The sequence below is a fragment of the Macrotis lagotis genome, chromosome 4 (assembly GCF_037893015.1).
Source record: "Macrotis lagotis isolate mMagLag1 chromosome 4, bilby.v1.9.chrom.fasta, whole genome shotgun sequence".
NCBI lineage: Eukaryota > Metazoa > Chordata > Mammalia > Peramelemorphia > Peramelidae > Macrotis > Macrotis lagotis.
The window spans coordinates 273059419-273086869 of NC_133661.1; the positions used below are offsets into that span (position 1 = coordinate 273059419).

The 27451-nt window shown below is 37.8% G+C and overlaps 1 protein-coding gene across 1 annotated transcript in view; it reads right to left on the bottom strand.

The window, feature by feature from the left end:
• RAD51B (RAD51 paralog B) overlaps positions 1-27451 on the bottom strand; it is an 832520-nt gene that overhangs the window by 70074 nt on the left and 734995 nt on the right. Inside the window, 1 exon segment of the mRNA XM_074236283.1 lies at positions 12932-13035. Coding sequence (XP_074092384.1) covers positions 12932-13035 — 104 coding nt within the window.

Consider the following 27451-nt stretch of genomic DNA (forward strand, 5'->3'; position numbering starts at 1 on the left):
CAGTCCACCTCTCCTAAACTTGAAGCTTGTGAAATTGGACAGAAGAAAGATTTAGAATGCAGGCATGTGTCTAGGACATTACCTTTAGGGAGAGTTTGTTCCTGTGTTACTTGTTCGGGGATTTGAAAAGCTAACCTTTAATATTATTCTTACACTTTTATATAGCAGGTAGGTAAGGTGAATTAGATTATATATATTTATATATATATGTGTGTGTGTGTGTGTGTGTGTGTGTGTGTGTGTGTGTGTGTATTCATACATGCACACATTATATAATTATCTTCAAAGTTGTGCTGGAACTCTGGAAACCCCACTATGGTCAGTGTCATTGACATGTCACTGACAGATCCACAAGTTCTATCCAATTGTCTGGATAATTCCCAGCTCTCAGTGGCTACCTTGCCAGTATTACAAGATTACAGATCTAGAACAGAAAGAAACCAAGAGGTCATCTAATCTAACCCTCTTATTTTATAGATAGGAAATTAAGGGCTAGGTGGGTTTAAATGATGGGATGCATCATAGGATCAGAGGGTGTGTGTGTGTGTGTGTGTGTGTGTGTGTGTGTGTGTGTGTGTATGTATGTGTGAACAAACATTTATATAGGTGCTGTGACTTTTATAATTTTCTCATTTGACCCATGCAACAACTTTACTATATTATTATTCTAATTTTACTGTTTTTTTCCTTTAGTTTTTTGCAAGGCAATGGGGTTAAGTGGCTTGCCCAAGGCCACACAGCTAGGTAATTATTAAGTGCCTGAGACCTGATTTGAACTCAGGTACTCCTGACTCCAGGACCAGTGCTCTATCCACTGCACCACCTAGCCACCCCTCTAATTTTACTCTTGAAGAAAGTGAGATAGACAGAGGATAAATGACTTGCCCAGAGTCATAGAGAGCAAACATCTGAGGCTAGTTTTGAACCTAGGTTTCCATGAATCCAGGACCAACACTCTGTCCAGCTGCTTCTTATAAAATATAACTTAGAATGTATCTCAGAAACTATCCTTTCAAATCTCTTCATTTTACACACAAGAGAATTGAAGCCCAAGCAACTGCTCAGTTACATAAATAGTAAGCATCATATTTGCAAAAATCATCTGACTAAAGAGAGTGATTCTTCCTGCATTTAACCTCCTTACTTGGCTTTATATTTTGGGGTCCATAGAACATTGTGATAGAGTAGACAAAGAATTGGATTAGAAAACAGGAAACCAACAAAAAAAGGGAAAATAATCAATGTTGGAGAGGCTGTAGGAGGATTGGGACATTAATGCATTGTTGGTGCATTTGACCCAGCTTTACCAATACTAGGCTTATATTCAGAAAAAATCATTAAATATGAGAAAAAAGTCCCACATGTTCAAAAATATTTGAAATAGCTCTTTTTGTCATGGCAAAGAATTGGAAATTGAGAGGATGACCATCAATTGGGGAATGGCTGAACAAGTTATGGCATATGAATATTATGGAGTACTACTGTTCTATAAGAAACATGAATGGTCATACTCTAGAGAAGCATGGAAAGAATTGTTTAAATGATGCTGAGTAAAGAGAGCAGAAGCAAGAGAACATTGTACACATTAACAACAACATTGTGAGTTGATCAACTATGATGGATGCAGCTCCTCTCAGCAATTCAGAGATCTAGGATAGCCCTAGGAGATCTGCTATGGACAATACCATCCACATCCAGAGCGGGGGAAAAACAAATCTAAAACTCACAGAATCTGAATGACTATTATGTTTACTTTTTCAAATTTTCTCTTGTGTTTTTTCCTTCCCATCCCATGATTTTTTTAGTTTCCCTTAATCCTAATTCTTCATAAAAAATGGACAAATATGTAATCAAGGTAAACACAAATGTACATGTACAACATTCACCAGACCATCACTGAGGGGAGGGGTTGGGAGGGGAAGGTAGAAGAAAATCGTGTAACATAAATATGCAAGTAGATGAATGTTGAAGAACTTTCATAAGCAGCAATTGGAAAAATAAAATAATATACCAATCAAAATTAAAGCAGAAAAGAAAACTTGGACTGAATAAGAAGAAAATTAGTGACTCAAACTACAAATTTTGGATAAAGTTTTAGAAAATTTGTAAAATAATCTTCCATGTCTTAAGAGAATCAGGATCAAGGATAATTAAAGAGGATACAAAAGAATTAAAGAGGATTAAGAAGACTTTAGAATAAAACTAGAAGAAGCACATCTATGAAAGATAAAAAAGTAAACAGTTGGCAAGAAAAGGTAAGGAAAGGTAAGTAGAACAATTAGAGGGTTAAGCAAATTGTCAAAGTGGATTGGTGAGTGGGACAAACTGATGAAACAGAATTGTTGTTAATTGTTTTTCATTCCTTTTTGACACTTTGTGACCTCATTTGAGGTATTCTTGGCAAAGATTTTATAGTGGTTTTCCTTCTCATTTACAGATGAGGAGACTGAGGCAAACAGGATAAAGTGATTGCATAGGATTACACAGTGTCTGAGATAGGAGTCTTCCTGATCCCAGGCCTGGCACTTAACCATTTTGCCTTATAACAGAATCAGTGTAAGGCTAAAGGGCAGATAGGTGTGGTCATGACTATGGAGTTGTTAAGATTAAAGGAAAAGAATTAGAGTGGAATTGTTTAGCAGTGGTAATTGGCTGTACAGTTTTAACCAGGTGCTTAGAGTTGATGTGCTAACACTCACAAATAATTTTCAAGACATAAGACTGAAAATTTCAAACATTATGGACAATAAGGGAAATTGTGCAGTGTCATAGTGATTGTGATGTTTGTTTTTTTTGCCATAGTCACCCTATTCTATTCTCTGTGCTTGAAAAGTAGGTTATTCACCCTGCTGGAGAAGAAGGAGAAGGGATTTCAATCATTCCTCTCTAAACTTCAGGGTATCAGAGGGAATGAAGGGAATCTGAAAAGGAGGAGGGGAGATTTGATCATTGTCAGGATGATAAAGAATATAAGAGTTGTTATACAAAGGAGAAAAAAAAGAAAAAAGGACACATATAATTAGAGCTTAAAAACATATTTCAGCAGGAAAAGGGTGACTGTCCTTTCAAGAATGAAATAGTAGAACCTCAGAAGTGATCAGGTAAAAATTTATTCAGTAAAGGGCAGAGGAAAGAAGAGTAGGAGTTGGTGATTTCTTGTTCTTGGGCATTTGTTTACTTGATAACAACAATAGAAAGGTCTGTTGTCATCTGGGGGTACTTGTTGCTCTTCCTTGTTTTAGAAGAAGACCAATGATATCCCTGGGTGATGTCTTGACTCCTGTGTGAATTGGATTTAAGTGTGGTAGAATTACGCAAAGTATCCAATCTCACTCTCCCTTCCAGAATCATCAAAGTCCAAAGACAGAACAAAAGTCAAGGTGACAACTGGAGATGACCCAAGATACAGCGGATGACCCAGGAGTCTTCCATGTCTGACCAAAAGTGTTCCACAATGCCTCCTTCAGAGTTCTTCATGGCCATTGGAACAAATTGATTTCAAGTACCATGGGGGAAGTCTTCATATATCTGGAATAAATCCCCCTCACTCACCAACAGGTTTGAGGTCCTTTGGTTAGCCTCATCCTGGTATAGCCTGACTGCCCAGATGATTATACCAGGGTGTGGCTTCTTTGCATGCTATAGTTTCTTGGAACCAGAGATGAGAGTTGAGTCCCAGGTGAACACTAAAAGTAAATGAACAGTCCTGAAAAGGACTAAGAGTCTTCACACCAGAGGTGTTAGTTCTTCCTGAACACACCACATACATCCTAGTGTTCTTAGCCACCAGAGAACCTCTGAAGCCTTTTCAAAATATATGAAAGAATGGGAGGCTAGGTGGTACAGTGGATAGAGCACTGGCCCTGTAGTAAGGAGTACCTGAGTTCAAATCTAACCTCAGACACTTAATAATTACCTAGCTGTGTGGCCTTGGGCAAGCCACTTAACCCCATTGCTTAGCAAAAACTAAAAAAAAAAATAGATAAAAATAGAATGATGAATAAATCTACCACATATGAGGACTGGTTGGAAGAAATTGCTCATGTTTATTTAGCAGAAAAGAAGATTTAAGGGGGATAAGATAAGTTTTCTTTAAGAATCTGAAGGGCAAACACATGAAGGGTAGGTTGTTGTTTGTCCTTCATTCTGGAAAAGGACCAAAGACATCAGGAGGGTGATATTCTTGATGTACCAAGAGTCACTCAGATTGCAAATGTGTTGAGGCCTTATTTGAGGTCTTCCTGCTTCCAGTAGAGTTCTAAACTCTGTTTCCTAAACTTGTCATCCCAAGCCTTTGCACAACTCAAAACTCAGCCCAAGGGGCAGCTAGGTGGTGCAGTGAATAGAGCACTGGCCTTGGAGTCAGGGGAATCTGAGTTCAAATCAGGCCTCAGACACAGATAGGCAATTAGCCTATCTGTGTGACCTTGGGCAAGCCACTTAACCCCGGTGCCTTAAATAAATAAAATTAAAAAAAAAACTCAGCCCAGTTACTATTATTTACAAGTAGTCTTTCTTACTAGTGGTTGTTAATGCTCTTTCTTTCCTCAAAAATATCTTCCTTTTACTTATCTTTGTACATTTGCCTTCAATCCACCACCCCCAAAAGTAAATTCTCCGATGGCAGAGACTGTCTTATTTCTGCTAGTGTATCATTATTTTTTAGCACCATGCTTTGCAAATAGGAGTTACTAAATACTGATGGAACTGAAATGAATCTTTTTTTTCCTGGTCTATATTACTGTTTGCATCAGAAAGGGTCATTCCCAAAGAAATTGGTCCCCAGAAAGACTGTGTATAAAAACAGAATCAGTTGGGTTGGAGAACTAGGGCAAGCTCTGATAGAATGAGTGGCTAATTAAAATGGACCTTACCTATGGGAGTGTACTCAGCCACTAACCTTTGGGCCTCTGATCTTTAGAAGGTATCATAGAAATAGAAGGGGGGGCTATATGACCCAGAATCTCCCATTTCTCTATATTAGATTTCCTAGAAAGTCCCTCTGTATTGGAGGCAAATGTTCTACTTGGAGGGGAGGAAAAGGGGTTTTTGAAGTGGAACTTCCATTTAGGGACATGGAGCAATTGTGCAAATAAAGCTTTTATTTGAGAAGTTTTAATCAAAGTCTCACTAACTTGGAACATTAGAAAATGATGACTTATTAACCAGGTTAATCTTGTTTTGAAAATGGTGTTTGAAGAAGCATTCTGTTATTTAGTCACAGTAAGCTCGTTATAACTCTATTTGGGATTTTCTTGGCAGATTCTAAAGTGGTTTATCATTTCCTTCTCCAGTTCATTTTACATATGAGAAAACAAGTAAGGTTAAGTGACTTGCCCAGGGTCATATAGAAATAATTGTCCAAGTCTTGAGTCTTCTTGATTTCATGCCCCGATTTCATCTCTCCACTAGGTCACCTAGTTGCCCAAGAAGTATTTTTGGAAATCATCAATTTTCTACCTTTTTTATGAATGTAAAGGTTAGAAATAGGAATTTTCCATGTTGGCATGTATCCTGTCTACTTCAGACAACAGCAAGGATGGTACCCATCTATATGCTTTGTGTGGAGCATAACTCTCTACATTTATTTAATTGGACTTAAATCCTACAGCTTTTTGCCCACACCTGGGCAAAACTGACCAGCTATAACTTGGTTGCCTAATCCCACCACTTCTGCTTGGTGTTCTGAAAAAAAAAAATTCTTCTAGAGTAAACATTCTACCATTTTTTGACATTTTTAATCTGGTCATCTTCTTTTGGGGATTCTTTAACTTTGGGGGGGGGGGGAGGAGAGGAGGCAGCCAGAGGGTAAGATTTCACACATGAGCAGCTCTGAAAAAGGGTAGAGAACATTTATAATCAAAGCAATGTTCTTGGCTGGAATTCTGTGTTCCCTTTGCTGTTACTGTAGACTGTTTTAAGAAAAATAAAGGTCTCTTCCTTCCCTGAATTTCCCTGCCATATAATCAAGTTTCTTCTTAGGCTAGATCCTATCATAACTATAAAATAATTCTGTACTTGCCTGAATACTGGAAAGTGAATGGACCCATAAATAAGGCACAAAGTATTATGACCTGTAGGAATTTTTTTAAGAATAAGGGGATTTATATCTAAGTCAGAACAACTGAAACTGAATCCCTTTTTGAAAGGAAGAGGGGCATGAACAAAAAAAAATTTGAATCTCAATGAATCAGAGAAATCATCTGTTTCAGTGTTCTGGTTCTTTCTATGGGGTGGGGAGGGAGAGGAGGATGTATCCTCTGCTAACTCAGAGATGATGGAAGAAGATTTAATTTCTTCTTTAATCAGAATCATGAAATCTTACATTAATTACCCCAGTTAGTGTAAGAGAAGACATATACAAGTATTGTTCTCTTTTTCATAGAATACTCTGAACTTCAAATATTTCCTCATCCACCCTTCAAAGGTTCCTCCCATACTCCTACTCAAAACAGCTAGTGGACTCCTCCCTCAGTTTGAATTAGTTAGGTCCCTTTCCAGGAACTGATTCTAATTGAATTTTCAAGGGAAAATTTAGAAAAGAGCATTTTTTTTTCTGCCCTTACATACAATGTGTTTCTAGCAGATTGGGCCTGCTGAAAGTGGGACTTGGGAAAGTAGAGTAGTTGAAAGCACTTGTCATCCTTGACTTTAAAAGAGAAAATGTGTTTATTACATGTGTGTGGGAGGTGATGGTGGTGAAGTGGCAGATGAGAAGGGACAGTTATTGAAAGGTATTAAAGCAGTGTCTCCTGAATCTCTCTCTTTCCATCTATCTGCCATCATCATCATCAGAAAAGGGAAACCTGGATCACTTCAAAGTCTTTCTAGCTATTTCCCAAAGTCTCTACATTCTGTTCCCCCCATTTTCTTTTTACAAAAACAAATGAGTGGGGCAGCTAGGTGGCACAGTGGATAGAGCACCAGCCCTGGAGTCAGGAGTACCTGAGTTCAAATCTGGCCTCAGACACTTAATAATTACCTAGCTGTGTGGCCTTGGGCAAGCCACTTAACCCCATTGCCTTGCAAAAACTAAAACAAACAAAAAAAAAAAACAAATGAGCAACAAAAAACCCTTGTTATGAATATGAGATTTAATAAAGAAAAACATGAATATAGAAAATAATGTAGATATCTTTGGTTAACTTTTAAAATACAGTCAGAACCTGAGTGTGGAATGCAATGTGTGTGTGTCTCTCTGATTGGATGAGCAATTTTTGGATTGAGCAATTTTTAAAAGTTTACTAAGCATTTATTGAGCTCCTACTACATGCAAAGATAAAATGAAAACTAGTTTCTGCCTTCAAGAAAATTACAGACTACTGGAGGGAGAGGACCTGGGGAGAGAGGACAAGAAGTATATAAAGAAAAGTTATATGCAAATTATTTGGAAAATAAATTCCATTAAGTTTCTGGGGATATTGAAGGAGAGAACAAGAACTAGGAAGGGGGTAGAAGCAATGTTCAGGAAAGGCCTTGTATAGGAAACTGTAACTTGAGCAGAGATTTGAAGAAAGTTAAACAGAGGAGTGCATTCTGGATGTGAGGAAGACAAACTTTTCAAAGGCATGAAGGTAGGAGAGAGAATATAATATTCAAGGAAGAGAAAACAGATTAGATGTGACAAAAGAATGTGCTGAGTCTGGAAAGTTGTATGTGGGTGGGAATGGGGTGGCATATAACAGATTGTGGAATGATTTGAAGGTCAAATAAAGAAATGTGCGAGTTAGCCTAAAGGCAATGGTGATCTGTGGTAGATCTTGTGTGAAAGGGCAGTATGTATGGTCATATCTGTGTTTTTTTTTAAATTAATTTTTTATTCTCATTTTGTACAAATGTTTTTCTTTACATTAATAAAATATACTTGTTTACAAGTAAACAAAATACCCCTCCCCCCATGAATATAGATAGACTTGCTTGGGCAAAAAAGTAAAGGGGGGAGAAAAAATTTAAAATTAAAAAAAATAATAGTAATAATTGTAGGTATGGCCAGGTGGTGCAATGGATGAAGCACCAGCCCTGGAGCCACGAGCACCCGAGTCCATATCCAGCCTCATAAACCCAACAATCACCCAGCCATGTGACATGCAAGCCACCCGATCCCCACTGCCCTGCAAAAACCAAAAAGAAGGAAAAAAAAAAGACCCAAAATGAAATAAAATAGTAATAATAGTAGGGGTGACTGGGTGGTAGACAGAGCATTGGCCCTTGAGCCAGGAGTACCTGGGTCCAAATCCAGCCCCAGACACCCAATGATCACCCTGCTATGTGGCCCCAGGCAGGCCATCCAGCCCCACTTGCCCTGCACCCTCCCCAAAATAATAATAACAAAAAATGTGCTTCAGTCTTTGTTCCAACACCATCAACTCTGTCGTGAGTGGATCACATTCTTTATGATAAGTCCATCACAAAAGTTATTTCCATATTTTTCCAACTTTGCCATTGCTGATTGCAATTCCCTCCTTTCTTATTTCTCCACTACCATGTACTATATTTTCTCTCTCCTTTCACTCTGACTCTGCTGTAGGGTTGCTGAGTGGCACAGCAGACAGATCCCTGGTCCTGGGGCCAAGAAGCCCTGAGCCCCCATACCACCCCTTAGGCCCAGAATCCACCTGGCCCTATGGTCCTGGGCAGGCCATCCAATCCTAGCCCCTTGCAAGAAGTAAAAAAAGAAAATGTGTTATATCTGACCACTGTCCCCCCATGGTCCATCCTCTCCTCCTTTATTCACATCCCCACCCCTTCCCCCTGCTCCCCCCTCCTTCTTACTCCAGTTGTCTATACCCCATTGAGTATATTTGCTGTTTCCTCTCCTAGCCATCTCTGATGAGAGCAAAGGTTCCCTCATTCCCCCTTGCCTCCCCCCTTCCATATCATTGCAATAGCTCATTGTAATAAAAAAATCTTATTATGTGAAATAGCTTGGACTATTCCCCCTCTCCTTTTTCTTTCTCCCATTCCATTTCCTTTTTTTCTATTGACTCCATTTTTATACCATATTTTATATTCAAATTCAGCTTTCTCCTGTGCTTCAACTATAAAAGCTCCCTCTACCTGCTCTATTAACTGAGAAGGTTCATATGAATATTATCAGTATCATTTTTCTATATATACAATTCATCCTCATTAAGTCCCTCATATTTCCCCCCTCTCCTCCAATCTCCATGCTTCAACTGAGTCCTGTATCTGAAGATCAAACCTTCTGTTCAGCTCTGGCCATTCCAAAAGGAACCTTTGAAATTCCCCTGGTTCATTGAAAGTCCATCTTTTTCCCTGGAAGAGGACATTCAGCCTTGCTGGGTAGTTCATTCTTGGCTGCATTCTAAGCTCTTTTGCCTTCTGGTATATTGTATTCCAAGCCCTACGAGAGCTTCCAATGTAGTTGCTGCTAAGTCCTGTGTGATCCTGACTACAGCTCCATGATATTTGAACTGTGTCCTTCTGGCTGCTTGTAATATTTTCTCTTTGACTTGGGAGTTCTGGAACTTGGCTATAATATTCCTGGGGGTTGGTTTTTTGGGATCTCTTTCTTGGGGGGATCAGTGGATTCTCTCCATTTCTATTTTGCCCTCTGCTTCTAGAATATCAGGGCAATTTTCCTGTAGTAATTCTTTGAAAATGATGTCAAGGCTCTTTTCCTGATCATGACTTTCAGCTATTCCAATAATTTTCAAATTATCTTTCCTAAGTCTGTTTTCCATATCAGTTGTTTTTTCAATGAGGTATTTCACATTTTCTTTTAATTTTTCATTTTTTTTGGTTTTGAAGTATTGATTCCTGATTTCTGGTAAATTCATCAATCTCCCTGAATTCTATTCTTTGTCTGAAGGATTTATTCTCCTCAGAGAGTTTTCTTATCTCTTTTTCCATCTGGCCAATTTTGCTTTTTAAAGCATTCTTCTCCTCAATAACTTTTTGAACTGTTTTATCCATTTGACCTAAGCTGGTTTTTAGCATGCTATTTTCTTCAGCATTTTTTTGGATTTCCTTGACTAAGCTGCTGACTTCATTTTCATGTTTTTCCTGCATCTCTCTCCTTTCTTTTCCCAGTTTTTCTTCTAACTCCCTCATTTGATTTTCAAAGTCTTTTTTGAGCTCTATCATAGCCTGAGCCCAATTTCTGTTTTTCTTGGAGTCCTTAGATGCAGGAGCTTGTGCTTCCTCATCTTCAGACTGAGTATTTTGATCCTTCTTGGGCTCATTTGCAAAATATTTCTAAATGGTCTTCCTCTTGTTTCTTTGTTCATTTTCCCAGCCTAAGCCTGTTTTTTTGGGGGTGTTTCCTGAGCTTTTGGGACACTCTCACAAGGGTCTCAGTGTGTGAGGTTCTGTCCTCCCTCCTGGTCTGTGAATGACTATAGGCGCCCCTCTCTGCCACGGGGCTGAGGTGGGGAGGGCCCTGCTGTTCTATTGGGGGGCCTAGACTGCGATTAGGATCTGAATGTGGTCAGAGCTCCAGAGTCCTGTTCCAGGGGCAGAGGACAGAGCTCTGTAGTCTCTCTTCACTCCCCTCCCTGAGCTCAATGGGCTCATGCCCTGGGGGCTCCTGCTTACAGGCTCCACCTGCTTCTGTTTCCGGGTCTAGGCTGCTGAAAGACCAGGCTTCGAAAGACCAGGCTGGGTCCAGGCTGTGGGCTGTGTGCCCCAAGGGCTGGGCTCCACGTGCTTGCTCTGGCAGAGGTCCCCCTTTGTGCCGGTGCTCCCCGGGGTGCAGCTCAGAAGACTCCCCCACTGCTGTGAGCTGAGGCTCCCAGCGCCCTGGGGCTGCCTCTGGGAGGCTGAAGTTCTTTGGCTCTGGTGGGCCACCCCTCTGGCGGGCTGCCCCTCCGGCCCCGGGGAGCAGAGCCTTTCTGCTCTTTTTCCAGGTTAACTTGAGTAGGAGAACTGCCTCACTGGGTCCCTTTGTGGATTCTGTCTCTTGAAAGTTTAGTTAGAGTCCTTAGTTTATGAGTTTTTATCAGAGAGCTCCTAAGACTCGATCCCTTCATGTCGCCATCTTGGCTCCGCCCATATCTGTGTTTTAAGGAAGATCATTTTGGCTATTTTGTAGAGGATTGATTAGAGGACAGAGGTTGGAAATGAAGAGGGCAGTTGGGAAGCTATTGTAATAATCCAAATCTAGGTGAAAGAATCAACACATTTTAGCAACTGATTAGATGGGAAGGTGAAGGAGAGGGAAGAGTCCAGGATGTTGAATCTGAGTGAGTTAAAGTATGGTTATACCCTTAACAGAAATAGGGGAATTTGGAAAGTTTGGAACAAGTGGGATTTAAAGGAATATAATAATATTTGTGATACAGATGAGATATCCAAATGAAAATGTTCAGCATTTGATGATGCAGAACTGGAGATCAGGACAAGGAAAAAGGTTACTTCCAAACCATAATCACTGTACTCCAACTATTATCCTCTTCTTCTTCATCCCCCTCCCATTTGAACCTTGGATACTGGACTCTGATGGGTCAGTTTTCCATTTATTTCACCAAGAACTAGGCTTTCACTTCACTTATCAATTGTTTCCAAATCATGATGCTGCTGTACATGTTCCTCCCTTTTTCCCAGGTCTTATATGTGTTGTCCTCCCCTTGTAGAAAGCATGATCTTTGAGGACAGTGATTGTCTTGCACAGTCACATTTATATCACTCCCCCAAACACACACACACACACACACACACACACACACACAAACACACACATACACACAAACACACACACATACACACACACACAGCATGTTTAGCATACTGCCTAGCCATATGGTGCTTAATAAATATTTCATCATTATCATCCTTAGCAAGTAATCTGGTTGCTGATGGAATCATCAAAACAGAATCTGGGTAAAGTAGAGAAAGCCCTGGTGCTGCCCACAAGCAGGAGTTGGGAAATGAATGATGCTCCTGGGAAGTTGACAGAGAACATGTCAAATGGGCAGGAAAAGAACCACCTCACAAAAGCTGAAAAGGAGAGAGAAATCTGGAAGGAAGTTGTGGTGAAGGGTGCAAGAAGTGGCTGATAATTAAGAAGGATGAGGATTTGGAAAGTTCATAAGATTTGGAAATTAAGAGATCACTGGCAGAATTAGAGATCAGTTTTAGTTGAGTGATGGGATCAGAAGCCAGATTGTAAGGGGTGGAGAGTGAGGAGGACATGAGGAGAGTAGATAAGCTTAGAGGGTGTCCCTTCTTTGCCTTTCTACTAGTTGTCTATATAGTTCTAATTAACTTTTTTTAAAATTAAATTAAAAAACGTATTAGTTTAAAAATTCACTCTTTATTCATCCCCATCTTAAGAGAATTCCTCTTTCTTCAAGAGGAAACCTTTCCTCATCCCTTCAACTGTCCTCCCTCTCTAAGTACCTGGAACAGAGTACTTTCTCCCTTGTCTTACCCCCCAAAAATAAGTATGGAAAAGTAGGTTGCAACCAAACTGTGGAGAGCTTTGGTTGGACTTTGTTTTGTTGGTAACTAGGTAGCATAGTGGACAGAGTTCTGGGCCTGGAGTTAGGAAGACTCAAGTTCAAATCCAGCCTCAGACATTTACTAGTTGTATGATTTTGGGCAAACTCTTGAACCACTGTTTGCCTCAATTTCCTCATCTGTAAAATGGGAACAAAACTAGCACCTACCTCCCAGGGTTACTATAAAGATCAAATGAGGTAGACATTGTAAAGTTCTTAGTATTTAGTCTCTATACTTAGCTATTATTAATGAGGGATCCATGAAGTTTTTGAGTGGTGACCTATATAATCAAAACTGTGTACTTATTTGAAAGTTTGATGAGATAGCATTGCATAGGGTGAGAAAAAAGAGGAACAGAGAGGTAAAGAGACTACTCAGGAAGCATGTGAAAGGACCTGGTCTAGCTTAGTGAAAATGGGAAGATAAATGAGTGAATGAATACAAGGCATATTATATACAAGGGGCTTACCTGTCTTCTCTTTGAGTCAAGATAATGGAGAATCAGTCTGGTGTTCACACTGTGACTCCATGTATTCCCTAGAGCAGTTATCAAACACCTGGATCCAGAGGAATCTGAAATTATCCAGATGTATTGTAAAGATCTAAATTCAATTTTTATTCATTGTCTATAAAGTACCTATGGGGATCATGTTGAAAGGGAATGAGTTCAAGGATTTCTTTTGGAGGAGGGATAGGAGGACAGACTTGTGATTTCACCAGGGTAGGGAACTCATAGTGTGGAGCCTTCCTCTACTGAAGCAGATGAGCAACTCATCTGTTATTTATTGTAGGAAGGTCTTAGAGCATTGCCAAAGGCAGTGACTTATCCAAGATCTGATAGTTAATACATGTTGAAACTTGAACTCAAGTTTTCCTTATTCCAAAGTTTACCATATTGCCCAGACTGAAAATAAACACTATAGTTTCTGAGTTGAGCCACCATGAAAACAATTAAATAAATGCTAAGTATATCTTCTAATCAGGAACTGATACTAACAACCACTGGCACCATCAGTTTACAACTTCATAAAAAGTCATTATTTTGGCACTATAGCACAATCACCCATGGAATAAAGTTCAGGTTATGGTTCCTCACACATATAATTTTCTATAGAAAACCTTTCCTAGTTAATAATAATGATGACCTTGGCTAACATTTAAATATCTGCTATATATGGCAGGAACTATGCTAAACACTTTACTATTATTATCTCATTTGATTTTCCTAGCTGAGAAGTTTTAGGTGCTATTATTTTCCCCATTTTACAGATGAGGAAACTGAGGCAAAAAGAAGTTCAGTTTTTCCAGGGCCATACAACTAGAAAGTATTTGAACTCAGGTCTTTCTGACTCTAAGTCCAGAGTTCTAATCACTGTACCATCAAATTGCCTGATTCTCCTAATTGTTGGTGCTTTTTCTTTCCTCAAATTGTTAAATACATTTCTATTTACATGTTGTATGCCTATAAAGGAATTCAAGTTTCCTGAAGGCAGAGATTGCTTTTCATCTTTTTGCCCTATATCTTAAGTGTCTAGTACTACTTTGGCATCTAGTATTTAGCATTTGATTAATAAGTATTTTTTGGAGCAGTTTGGATAAAAACCTCCCCAGTTAAATAAGCTAATGTGATTTTGGAGTTTCTTGAGATTATTAAAGTTTCAGAAACCAGAAGAATCTTTTCTCTTTACTCCAAATCCAGTCTCTTTACATGTCTAGTCTCTCATAAATTTTTCTGAATCAGAAATAATCTTTATCATGTTATAAAGACTTTCTATAAATTAAGATTTGTAGTATACCCCTTATAGATCTGACCCAATTCTAAGTTTAGCTCATAATCATCTGATTTATGCTAGGGTAGACCTGCTTAGTGGGTTGCCTATCAAACTCTATAGTGTGGAAATATTGTTTATCCACTTGGTTTTTCCTGTAACCCTAAATTTACTAGGAAACAAATCAAGAATTTGTTTTTTAGAGGGGAGATAATATATGAGTTTTTAGATCCCACAGATAAGAAGAATGAAATTACTTTTTATTGGTACAAGACATATCTGGAAATCATAGGGTCATAGAGCCATAGGTTTAGAAATAGAAGGGACCTCTGAAGTCTTTTAGTCCAACTCACTCATTTTTCAGATGAGAAAAGAGTTCTAAAAATGTTCTAGTACTCTTTCTACTGCCCCTTACTTTAGTTCTAAATGATAGGTCAAAACAAATGTCATCCTGTTTGATGGTCTCTGGGGGTGTGTGTTAGGGTTTATCCAAAGGGCAATGTTTTCCCCAGCACCACCTGAAGTATTGGTAAGTAAGCTTGAGGAGGCTTCCATCAGTGAAGGCTTAAAAATGTTACACCACCACAAAACTAAAGATGACAGACTCTTAAATGATGATAAAGTCATCTCTCAAATGAACTAAGTCTCTTTTTCTGCCTTCTCAGCTGATACTAGGCCCCAAGGAAGACTGAAAATTCTTATGGATGACTGGTCTTTGGGAAGAGATTGACTAAGGGTGTGATCTCAGCATCTTATCAAACACCTGACTCTGCACAGCCCTCAGGCAAGTGTTTAGCTTCCTCTGTTCTGATGTACATTGATAGCTGAGGGTAAGGGGTTTCCAGAAATGCAATACATGTCCCAGTCTGGCAAGTTGTTTAACCTGATTCAGCTAGCCCTTCAGCTGGCCCCACATAGACCAGGTGGCTTGGAACTGAATAAGCCCTGGGAATATGATTGGCAATACTGGACAGAACTGAGAGGAAGGATGTTTCTGACTTGACTTTGTGTAATAGCGACTTGAATTTTAAGAAAACATTGGAAAAGTATTGAAGGTATGAAGAGGGGTTGGTTGAGGTCAGTTGGGGCAGGAAACAGGGAGAGGGCAGACATATTATATTTCACTTTTTGAAATAATGGCTCAATTATAAATTTAGTAACACTCTCAACAAGGGCATATAAGCAAAGATGTGAAGTTGTATCCCCTCAAGTATTGATATTTAGTAATATCTCTTGTCTAACATTTTCCAAGGAGGAAATTCAATGGCTTTTAAAAAAAATTTTCTTTTTACTCTCTTGAATTCCAAATATTTCCATAGACAATAGAAATCATCTTCATTTTCCGTGGAAGAAATTGAAGCAAAGAGGAATTTATTTGTTTGTTTTTCAGAAAAAAAATTTATCTAGACATGTCATTGAATTGAGCAATACAGTGTTCTACATCTATGACTTAGCTGACCTGAATGGGAAATGCAAAACTGAACCTGTTAAGCCCTTTGAGGAGAGTGCTGAACTTGAAAGCAAGAATTTACATCCTTTTTATTTGTACTAACTTGGACAAGTCACTTAACTGTTACTCTAGTTTTCAGTTTCTTCATCTGTAAAAAGAATGGGGTAGATGAGATTAAATCACTCTTTTGGACCTGTGAATATGTTCTACTAAACCAACTGAATTGCAAAATTAAGTGTATAATTCTTTGTGGCTGAAGGGTTAGAATTGCCCAAAGCATATTTTTAGTATTTTATTGTGAGGGTGTTGCTAAAAATAAGTGAACTGGAATTTAATTTTTTTTCATTAACCAGGGATTTTTTTTTTAAACATAGCAGGATCTGACTTGTAATTGATATCTTAGGTATAGACTATAAAGCAACTCTTTTACTCAGTTCCCAGAATCCTCAGTGGCTCTCTAAGGGACTTTCGGTAAATCACATAACTAACTCTGTGATTGTTTTTCCATCTGTAAAATTTGAATAGTAATACTTGCTTCCAGGTAACAAAAAGTCCATGGTGACCTTTTAGATGATACATATAAATACAATGATAGTGATGAATATGAAATATGGAATTTATAAAGACCCACAGCAGTTTTACCATTGTCCTTTTAATATTTTAACTTTTGCTAATAATAGTCAAGGTAGTAGAATTCAGTATTGGTGTAGTTAAAACTAGAAATTTGGAATGTAGAAGTTCCTTTCACCACAGCTGTCTTTAATATCAAGTCCATACTTTGCTGGGAACATTGGGGGGGGGGGGATTGGGAGAGAGGTAAGACCTGGGCAGGAAAGTACATCTTTCACTTAAGCCAAAGGGTCATCCCATCTTACAAATATGCTGAGCTTGGTTGAGTCCTTGAGCAATCAGGATCCTCACTATTACATATACTTGGTTTCCCCAGATCATAAACCCACTTATAGCAGGCTGTGTCAGCATTTGGAAGGAGGTTGGGCAGGAGCTGTAAGAGGAAGAGGCCAGCCTCTGATGGGAAATCTCCTCCTCTGAAAATTTTTCAATTTATGGCTTTGGTGCAAGACAGTTCTCAGGGAGCAAAGCTAATCTTCAACAAAGTCTCTTCTCCAAATGATATATTCTTATATTTCAGAACAGCAAATGTGAAAACAAACTAGGGATTCTCAAACATTTGTGATACAGAGATTCAAGGCCAAGTACAGTTGGATTAACCTGACCCTCCTCTCACTCCAGATTTTTTTTTTAATCAAGACTAGGAAAGAGAAAATATCAAGAATTTGAATGAAAATTCTTACAAATGCTATCTGGACTTATATGAACTCATGGAAGGAGATGGGCTTTTGTTTGTTTATTTTGTCAGGGTTCTATTTTCTAATAGTGAATGGACTGACCCTAGATTGGACTCTACTTTTGATTTTTTTTTATTTTGTTACTGCCATTTGTGAGTGTGTGTGTGTGTGTGTGTGTGTGTGTGTGTGTGTGTGTGTGTGTGTGATTTGAGGGGGGGAGGCAGAGGGGGGAAGAGAAAAAAGGGAGAAAAAGAAAGACAAAAAACAGGCATAGGAAGTAGGAAAGGCAATGGGAACAATAGTGTAGCAATGAAAAAAAGTCAAGAAACCATGTGCTGTCCTCTATCATGAGCCAGCTAAGTAATCTTGGTTAAGTAAGTCATTTAACTCTGGCGAGGCTCAGCTTCCCCATTTACAAAATCAGGACATAATTTAGACTACATCTACGTCGCTTCGAACACTGACATTCTTTGTTCATATTCAGTTGTTTTCAACTCTTCATGACACCATTTGGGACTGTCTTGGCAAAAACATTGGAGTAGTTTGTCATTTTATAGATGAAAAGGCTGAGGCAAAGGGGGTAAAGTGACTTGCTCAGGGTCACACAGATACCAATTATTTGAGATCAGATTTGAATCAGAAAGAAGAGTTTTTACTCATTTCAAGCTCCATATAATCAACATCCTGACTTCAAATCTGACCTTGGACAGGTACTAAATGTGTGACCTTTGGGCAAGTCACTTAATCTTATTTACATCAATCTACTCATCTATAAAATGAAATGGATAAGGAAATGACAAACTATTCCAGTATCTTTGCCAAGAAAACCCCTAACAAGTCACAAAAAATTGAAAACACTTGAACAACAACAAAAGATGAGTCTTCCTGACTGAAGGCCCTGGCACTCTATCCACTGAATCACCCAGCTTTCCCAAGATTCCTAAGTTTTTAGAAATCTTTTTATTCTGGTTTTCCGTCTATTATGCTGTTCCCTCTACTCTCCAAGTAGTTCATAATACTTTACATCAGAAAATTTAATTAAAATTAAAAGTTAATAATAATATTAGGTCCCCAGGGAGTTAATAATGCTTTATTTCAGAAAATCTCTTAGAATTTCCTGCCCCCTATTTTTTAAGAAAGATTTTATTTATTTTGAGTTTTATAATTTTTCCTCCATTCTTGCTTTCCTCCCCCTAACCCCCACAGAAGGCATTCTTAGTCTTTACATTGGTTCCATGTTATACATTGATCTCAGTTTGATGACAGAGAAATCATATCCTTAAGGAAGAAAAATAAACTATGAGATAGTAAAATTACATAATAATATAACATTTTTTTCTAAGGTGACAGTAATAGTCTTTGGTCTTTGTTCAAAGTCCATAATTCTTTCTCTGGATACAGATGGTATTCTCCATTGCAGATAGCCCAAAACTGTCCCTGGTTGTTGCACTGAAGGGATGAGCAAGTCCATCAAGCTTGATCATCACCCCCACCTTCCCCTCTATTCTTTCAAATTGCCTGGAGTATAGAAAGACAGTTCTTTCTTTAAATTCATCCTAAAGGATGGAAAAGCAGAAATTCCTTTGGCTACCATAGGTAATAACTCTAAGTCAAGAGAGGAAGAAATATAAAAGGAGGCATTGCTGTTATTGTATGAACAGTTGCTACTAGTAAATAATGATAATAAATTACATGGGTACATTTCATTTTCTCTCTATTATATTGTAAGTGCTTTAAGAGAAAGGTCTGTTTCATTTATATTTCCATATCTTCAAGCTTAGCATAGTGTTTTGCATATAGCAATATGCTTAATAACTATTCAAAAAATTGACTTAAATAGAACTGAATTCTGTGTGCCCAATTAAAATCCAGGATTTGTGGTGGACAAAAATTCACAAAGGCTATTGTCTATCACCCTCTTTTAGTTGGGAAGAAACTAACAGGATGATCTCCCCTGGGGAGAAGTAACAGCCTGTCTGGATATACTTTCATGGCCATTTCAGTAAAACTACAAACAAACAGACAAAAACCTGTTACAATAAATGACTTCAGTCTCCTAGGTAGATTTTGTTCTGTTATGTGAATAAAGGAGTTGTAAGAGAGTTTTCCTTGATTATTTGAGAGTGAACCAAACCTGCTTTCCTACATCCTGCCCTTACCACCCTCCCCCACTTACACACATTTACTGCAAAACTCAATGATGTCTCATTTGGATTAATTCACATTCTGTTTAACCTTTTCTCTGATCCAGTTCCCATTAAATTCTCAAAAGTTTACGGAAAGACATTCAAATAATTTCAAAGTCACTTTTGTATTCAAAGTAGAAAAAAATTCAGCTCTTTAAAAGTTTAGTTTAAACAGCTGACATTCAAAGTAGAAAAAATTAATACACTGACAGCATATGATACATGGGGGGCTGACATGGAGAATGACTGGTAAGGGAAAGGTAAGACTGTTATGACCCCAAGGCCATCGTTGAAATTTTAACAAATGAGGCTATTGGGGCAAGCTCAAAAATCCATTTTCTAGTAGAATTAGTTTCCTTAGGGGCTTGTGGTTCACTGACTGAACCTGGAAGCCAGCTGTATTTTGTATGAGCATATACTTAAGCAGGTCTCTAGAACCAACACGTGACTTTAGGTCTATGACCAAAGGAAGTGATATTTTTGACCTATCTCTATAAATAGAGCACTGGAAAAACCCATCATGTTGCAAATGACCCAGAGAACACACGCTATCTATTAAGTAGGTGGTCACAGTACCTTTGCTGCCATTTTAACAAAGAATAAAAAAAAACCTTGATATATATATATATATACATATATATATATATATATACACACACATTATCCAGAATTTGAAGACAGTCAAAATAATTCACATCCTATTAATACTTTCCCCATTTTATACATGAGGAAATTGAAGCATAAAACAGTGAAATAAGTTACTTGCCTAAGGTCACTTATCTGCTAAAGAATGCATTAAGATACTTTTCCAGTCTAGTTAAGAAAAAAGATTGCTTTTCCCCTGGGTAAAGCAGGGAGATCATAGTTCTTTTGATGATTGGTCCAAGATTAGCAGCACAAATACAATTCATAGATCTTTCTTTGGGAAACCTACCCAAGTCTCACTAAGAGATATGGAGAGGTGGAACAAAGAAGAACAGAAAAAAAGGGAGGGTGGCACCAAAATTTTTCCATATGCCTTCCCACTGGTATAGATGAGCAGGGGGAAAATGATTTAATCACTCCAGCCAAAGGTGGAAAAGGCATAAATAGAATGTTAGGACATTGCATTTGTACAAGAAAAAAAAATAGTGTGCATTAATACACTAAGACCATTTCTACAGGTAACTGTCAGGGAATTAATACCAAAAGGGATCAAATCATAACTTTCCCAAAGATATCATTAAAGAAATTTCCAGGATCAACCTGGGACCAAGAAATCTTCATGAAAATTTTAAGTTTATAAAACACCATATTCCTCCTCTAGACACCTCCCACCACCAACTTGGCTCCCCATTGCACAGAATGATAGGAATCAAGGGCTTCAAAGAAAGTTAGAAAAACAACTGGGTTTGATAAGAGTATAACTGAAAGGAAAAGTATAAGCCCCAGAGGTCTTGAATAAAACTAGACTCCTATACTCTTAGGGAGAACATGCCCCCAGGATATTTTTATATTACATTAAACTCATTTTGGCTGCTAGACCTCTAAGGACACACATTCTACATGGTTGCTGCCTTTTGTAAACTAGACCTATCAATTACTAAGCCCAAGCTATATTTGAATCCCCAATCTTTTGGGTAAATATTAGTTTGGATGTTAGCTTTAAAAATATTATTTTAATCTTTTATGAAAACTCTTTTGGGTAACTATTAGTTTGGATGTTAACTTTAAAAAATACTATTTTAATCTTTTATGAAAAGTCCTGAATGACAATACTTTTCTTAAAAACACTATAATTTTAAAGGATACCCAAAGAAGCTTCTACTTGATTAATTGTTATTTAGCTGTGTCTGATTCTATACAATGTCATGGGCTTTTTGTTTATGGGAAACATAATAGAGTGATTACCATTACCATTTCCTTCTCCAGTGACCCCAATTTATAGGTGAAGAACTGAGGCAAATAGAAGCTAGTTAAGGGACTTGCCTGGCTAGTCAGTGACTGAGACTAGATTTGAACGCAGAACTTCCTGAGCCCTAGCTCTCTATTCACTGAATCATTTAGCTGCCCCCTATTTGATTTGATCTTTCATTACAAGCAGGTTAAGGAAGTTTCTAAATAAAATAATCTTCCCCCTCCCCATGCTGGTCAGTGCTATTGACCTGCCTCTAGGGGCAGCTAGGTGGCACAGTGGATAGAGCACAGGCCTTGGAGTCAGGACCATCTGAGTTCAAATTTGACCTCAGACACTTAATAATTACCTAGCTGTGTGACCTCGGGCAAGCCACTTAACCCCATTGCCTTGAAAACAAACAAATAAACAAAACAAACAGACCTGCCTCTATCCTCTCCTCTATGTTGAACAATATATTTCCTCATCTATAAAATGAGAAAGGTAGATTCTATGACCTATGAGCTCCTTTCCAGGCCTAGATCTTTAATCTATGGCACACAGTAGGCATCTAATAAATGCTTATTGACTGATTTAATCTGGGCTCACTTTTTAACCATCTGGTATTTGTTATAGGCAAAGCTGTCTGAGAAAGGGCATGGCTGCCTTCTCTAATCCCAGATTTGGTTTTTGGGCTTAATTGCTTAAAAATTCATCAGATATGTTAGTTAAGGTAAGAGGATTTGGAGGGGCCTGGGAAAGTCATAAGTATAACAAAGTCATTGCCATTCGAGAGTCCACAAACATATGAACCAAATATGAGATGGGATTTGGTAGTATCTTACATACGATATACACATAAAGCATTCTCAGGGGAAGGCAGAGTCTTTGCCTATATTTGTCTGGAAAATATCCACAGAAGAGGAAATCAACTTGATTAATACAATGTGTGTTTTTGTCAATCAGTATGACTTTGGAAATCCTGAACCTAGAAGTCAGGGATTCCTTATTCCTTAGTACACACTTGACCACTGTCTGGTCAGCATTAGTTTTGTTCCTCTGATCACTCTCTACAAAGGTCTTGCTTTCCTTGAGTAGGAAAGAAGAGAGGCAGTGTTATTTATTAGCAAAATAGTCCATTGAAATCAACACATTTGCTTTTGGTAATCTCCAAATCTAATGCTTAGTAGGATATTGTTGAAATCCATTTTCTTTGGAAAGCCATTTTAATGAAATTTGCAAGATTTTCGTCTTTGGATTTAACTCCCTCAAAAAAAAAAAGAGTGGGGAGGTTGGGGTGGAGAGATGGAAGTACTGTTAAGAACTGCAAGTTTGAGATGCATACAAAGCATCCATCCAAGATCCTGAGGAAACGCATTTATTATCTGTGGGGAGCTACTGAAATGACTCATGGAGTGGACTGAGAGGAGGGACTATACACAGTTCAGATAGATAGCTCTTCCTCCAATCCCTTAACTTTTAACTTTTTCTATAAACTAAACATTAATCTGACTCTATTGTTAAAGCATCCCTTTCATTTTTAAAGACAGGAGGAGGAGAGAGGAAAAGACATGGCAGTTCTATAACAACTCAGGACCTCCAATTTCAATTGTCTAGTCTGCATGTACTCAGGACACATAGTTCGTGGACCTATGGAGAAATCCTGACACCCATGAGGCCTGTTTTTGGCAGTAGAGATCAGAAAGATATGGAGAATGATTTTAATTAACACCCACCTATGGTGCTAAGATTTATTGTTATTCCCCCTTCCTAGCTCCTGCCCCTTAACCCCACCTTCCAATTGGGAATCATGATCCTAATATTTAGAGGTGTGGGAGGGAACAAAATGTAAGAATTACCTATTACACATATCCCTAAGCACTCTGTGAACAACAATAACAAAAGGAAATTTAGAGAGGCTCAGTCAAAGAGGGTTGAGACTTGGCACACAGAGTTACAGATCTGTGTGTGAGAAGTCTGTTATTATACTCACTGCTAAATTTTGTTTGTTTCCCCAACATTTGGATTTGGCACATCCTGAGTGAAGGACAAGAGAAACTGCCATGTTTCTGCTATCTAAACAGACACAGCAGTGAAGCCCTAGATATCTAATGGACTTTATGGTCACTGTTTTTGGAATGAACTGGGGAATCAAAAACCAGGAAGAATAAGAAACACCAAGTTATTGAAAGTTTGCACACCCTTCAGGATTAGATTTCTGGTTATAGTGTGAATCCGGAGCATATTTGTGAAGTGGGAGTAACTTCTTTATGACCAGTAAACTTAAGGGAAGAAGTCAATCAATTAGTCACTTAATCAACAAGTACCACTTTGATTCTTGGTTGCTTCACTTTTAATTATAGTAATTCAATCTCTTTGGTCTTTTGGAAGGAAGTACTTAAATATGGTAGACATTTAATAAATATTTGTGAAACTAAAAAAAATGTGCTGATAGTTATTTAAAGGATAGAATGCTCTTAGTGACTCTCTATTGCTTCTAGGATAAGTGAAAGCATGAAAAAGCATTTATTATGGGTGAAGACTTATGCTAGGGCCTGGGTAAAAATGAAACCATTCCTACTCACAAAGAGCTTACCTTCTAACATGTAAGGCAATGTGTGCACTTATATAGACTGAATAAAACATAGTTAACTACAAATAATTAGAGAGAGGGTACTAACAGTGGGAGTTCAGAGAGGTTTTGTATAGAAGATGGTGCTTCAGCTTGCTGTGTCTTAAAGGAAAAGGTAGGAAAAGGGAATAGATTTATATTAAGCACCTTCTATATGACAAGCACTGTTCTAAGTACTATGCCAATATTATCTCACTCAACCTTTACAACAATCCTGTGAGGAAGGTTATTGTTATCTTCTGAAAACTGAGGCAGACAGAAGTGAAGTGACTTTTGGGTCCCACAGCCAGTAAATGTCAGAGGCTGGATTTGAACTCCCTAACTCCAGGGCAGCGAGGTAGTACAATGGCTAAAGGGCTGGGCCTAGAGTACGGAAGACTCATCTTTTGGAGTTCAAATCTGGCTTCAGACACCTCCTAGCTGTGTAACCCTGGGCAAATCACTTCACCTAGTTTGTCTCAGTTTCCTCCTCTGTAAAAATGAGCCAGAGAGGGAAATGGCAAACCTCTCCAGTATCTTTGCCCAGAAAACCTCAAATGACATCAGAAAGAGTCAGATCACAGATTAATGACTGAACAACAAACAACAAACTTTTTATCTCAAAGGCTAGTGCACATTATCTGTTCTGTAAGACAGAGGTCAGTACATTCCAGGCATGGGAGGTAGCCATGGAAAAGACAATGGGAAGGTCAGTTTGGCTGGATCCCAGAGTGAAGAAGGGAGAAAATTATATAGGGAAGATGGAAAAGTAGATTGGGGTCCAGTTGTGAAGGGCTTTACCAGTTAAATGGAAGAGTCTGTGGTTTATCTTGGCAGCAGTGAGGAACAAAAGGGAATTGATGGGGCAGGAGATTGACATCTGCTTTAAGAAAATCACTTTGGCAGCAGTAGGAAGAGATCTTATGGAGTCCAGTGAGGAGGTTGCTACAATCATTCAGGTGAGAGGTAATAAATTCCTGAACTAAAGAGATTTAGGCTATATATATAGAAAGGGTTGGATGTAAGAGGAAGACAAAGTTGATTTGATATGAGAGAAAGTAGAGAACCCTGAGAATATGAACCTAGGAAACTAGAATGACAGAGTTCTTGAAACAAACATGGAAATTCCAAAGAGAAGGGTTGAGAAAAAGATAATAGAATCAGTTTCAGACATGCCAAATTAGCTGTTTCCATAATATTCACTTTAAAACGTCTAATAGGCAATTATTGAATGATGACTAGAATGCATACTCCTTCCCACTGCCATTTAGAATCTCTAGATTCTAAAGGCTTTGGAATTAGGTTTCAAGACTCATTCCCAGATCCTTGGTACATTTTCCCTTCCAAGTCTTTCACCAAAGGTTTTTTTTTCCATACATATTGAGGCAATTATGTAGATTTGGATGATTTTGTTTTTTAGCATGATTAATTATGCTGGTTGCGTTCCAGTCTTGAGAGCTTTTTGTGTCCCTGGCATCAACCTAATCATAAAAAATGATTTCTTTGCATGGTCACTATAATCTGACCAGATATGGTTTAAATTTTTGAATCAATGATATTGGTCTATACAAAGTTTTCCTTTTTTGCTTTAGTCTTCTGTGGTTTGGGACTGTATTTGTCTTTTAAGAAGAGTCTAGTTTTGGGGAATAATTTATGGTATTAATACTAATTATTCTTGAAAACTTTGATAAAATTCTCCTGTGAATCCTGCAGGGTTAAGAGTTTCTCCCCCTCCTCTGCTGGAAGTTCCTTTACAGGTTATTCTGTTTTATTTTCTAAGATTGGATAATTTAAGAACTTTATTTTATTTTCTATCAATTACAGTGTTTTATATTTTTGAAAGTGTTACCTTTATTTCATGTTCTCAGTTTCTTTGTACAGTACATTTGGAACATTCTTTTTCTTCTGGTTTTGTTATGACTTCATTTTTTACATTTCCTATTTTGTTGATTTGACTTTTCTGCTCTCTTTTCTTTTTTAGGTTATTTTTGCAAGGCAATGGGGTTAAGTGGCTTGCCCAAGGCCACACAGCTAGGTGTCTGAGGCTGGATTTGAACTCAAGTACTCCTGACTCCAGGGCCAGTGCTCTATCCACTGTGCCAACTAGGCGCCCCTGCCCTGTTCTTTTAATCAGCGTGGCTAAAGAATTATCAATTTTGATAGTCAACTCAAAGAACCTTTTATGCATCATTTCCATTATAGTCTTTTTTGGTTTCCAGTTTATTTCTCCTCTAATTTTCAATACCTCCTCTTCTGTGCTTATTTTGGATTTATTTGGTGGCTTTCTAATTTTAAAAATGCACAATCTAGTCATTAATCCTTTTCTTTTTTATCTTGTTAATTTATGATTTTAAGCATATCAATTTTACCTCTAGGAACTTTGCATTCCAGAAATTTTGGTATTTTTATTTCATCATTGTCATTTTTACACACATTATTCATTATTTTTATGATTTGTTCTTTGACCCATTCATTATTTAGATTTTCATTGTTAAGTCTCCATTCTTGTATGTGTCTTTTGTTTGTGCTCCTGAGCTGATTGTTAGTTTCACTCCATTATATCTGTAAATATATTCTGAAGGGGTCTTTTTTTGACACTGAATCTTATTCTTTTCCAGACTGAAAATCAAGTGACCACTCATTACTAATGCATATGAGAGTTTTAGTCTGCTTTATTTTTTTGATGAGTTGACTAGTTCCTCCTTAAGCAATCTTATGGGAATTCCCCTGATACAAGAGACTCAATATTTAGTATTAGACATAGTGTGGATACTTGTACCCTCACTGCAGCTCAGAACTCCTGATCTCAAATGATCCACCAGCCTCAGTGTCTCTTCATAGCATAGGCATTCATCATCATGATCAATTTTTGAAAAATTTCATTTGGAAATATGTATTTTTGGGGGGTGTCTCATTTTTTTCTCAATTACATGTAAACAAAAAAGTTAATATTTGTTTTTTAATGCTGAATTCCATATTTTCTTACTCCCACTACTTTCCCATCCTTGAGAAAGCAAACAATTTGAGATAGACTATATGTGTACAGTTGTGTAAAACATTTCCATATTAGTCATGTTTACAAAGGAAAATACAGACCAAAAAAGATCCAAGAATAATAAAATAAAAAAATATGATTCAATTTGCATTCAGACTCCATCAGTTCTTTCTCTGGAGGTGAATAGTATTTTTTCATCATAATTCCTTCAGAATTGTCTTGGATCATTGTATTGTCATTCACAGATGATCATCATACAATATTGCTGTTATTGTGTCTACTTTTCTGATTCTATTCACTTAATTTTTGCATAAGTTCATGTAAATCTTTCCAGGTTTTTCTAAAAGCATCCTGCTCATCATTTCTTGTAGCACAAAAATATTCCACTACAATCAAATATGTCCTCTTGTTCAGTCATTCCCTAATTGATGGACATCCTCTCAATTTAAAATTTTTTGTCAACATTAAAAGAAGTGCTACAAATATTTTGTTATATATAGGTCCTTTTTCCTTTTTCTTGGGTGAAGGGGGATGGAAGTGAGAATCTATTTGGATATAGCCCTAGTATTTTCTTAGTCAAAGGGTATGCACAGTTTTATAGTCCTTTGGGCATAATTTGAAATTGCTCTCCAGAATTTTGGATCCACTTGCAATCCCACCAGCAGTGCAGTATTGTTAGAAGTCTCATTTAGAAGACACAACTCTTTTAGTTCTAGCATCTCCAGCAATTTGTTCCTAAAGTTCCTCTTTTGCTTTTTCTTTTAGATGAATCCCAAACTGAGAAAGGAACTTTAAAGT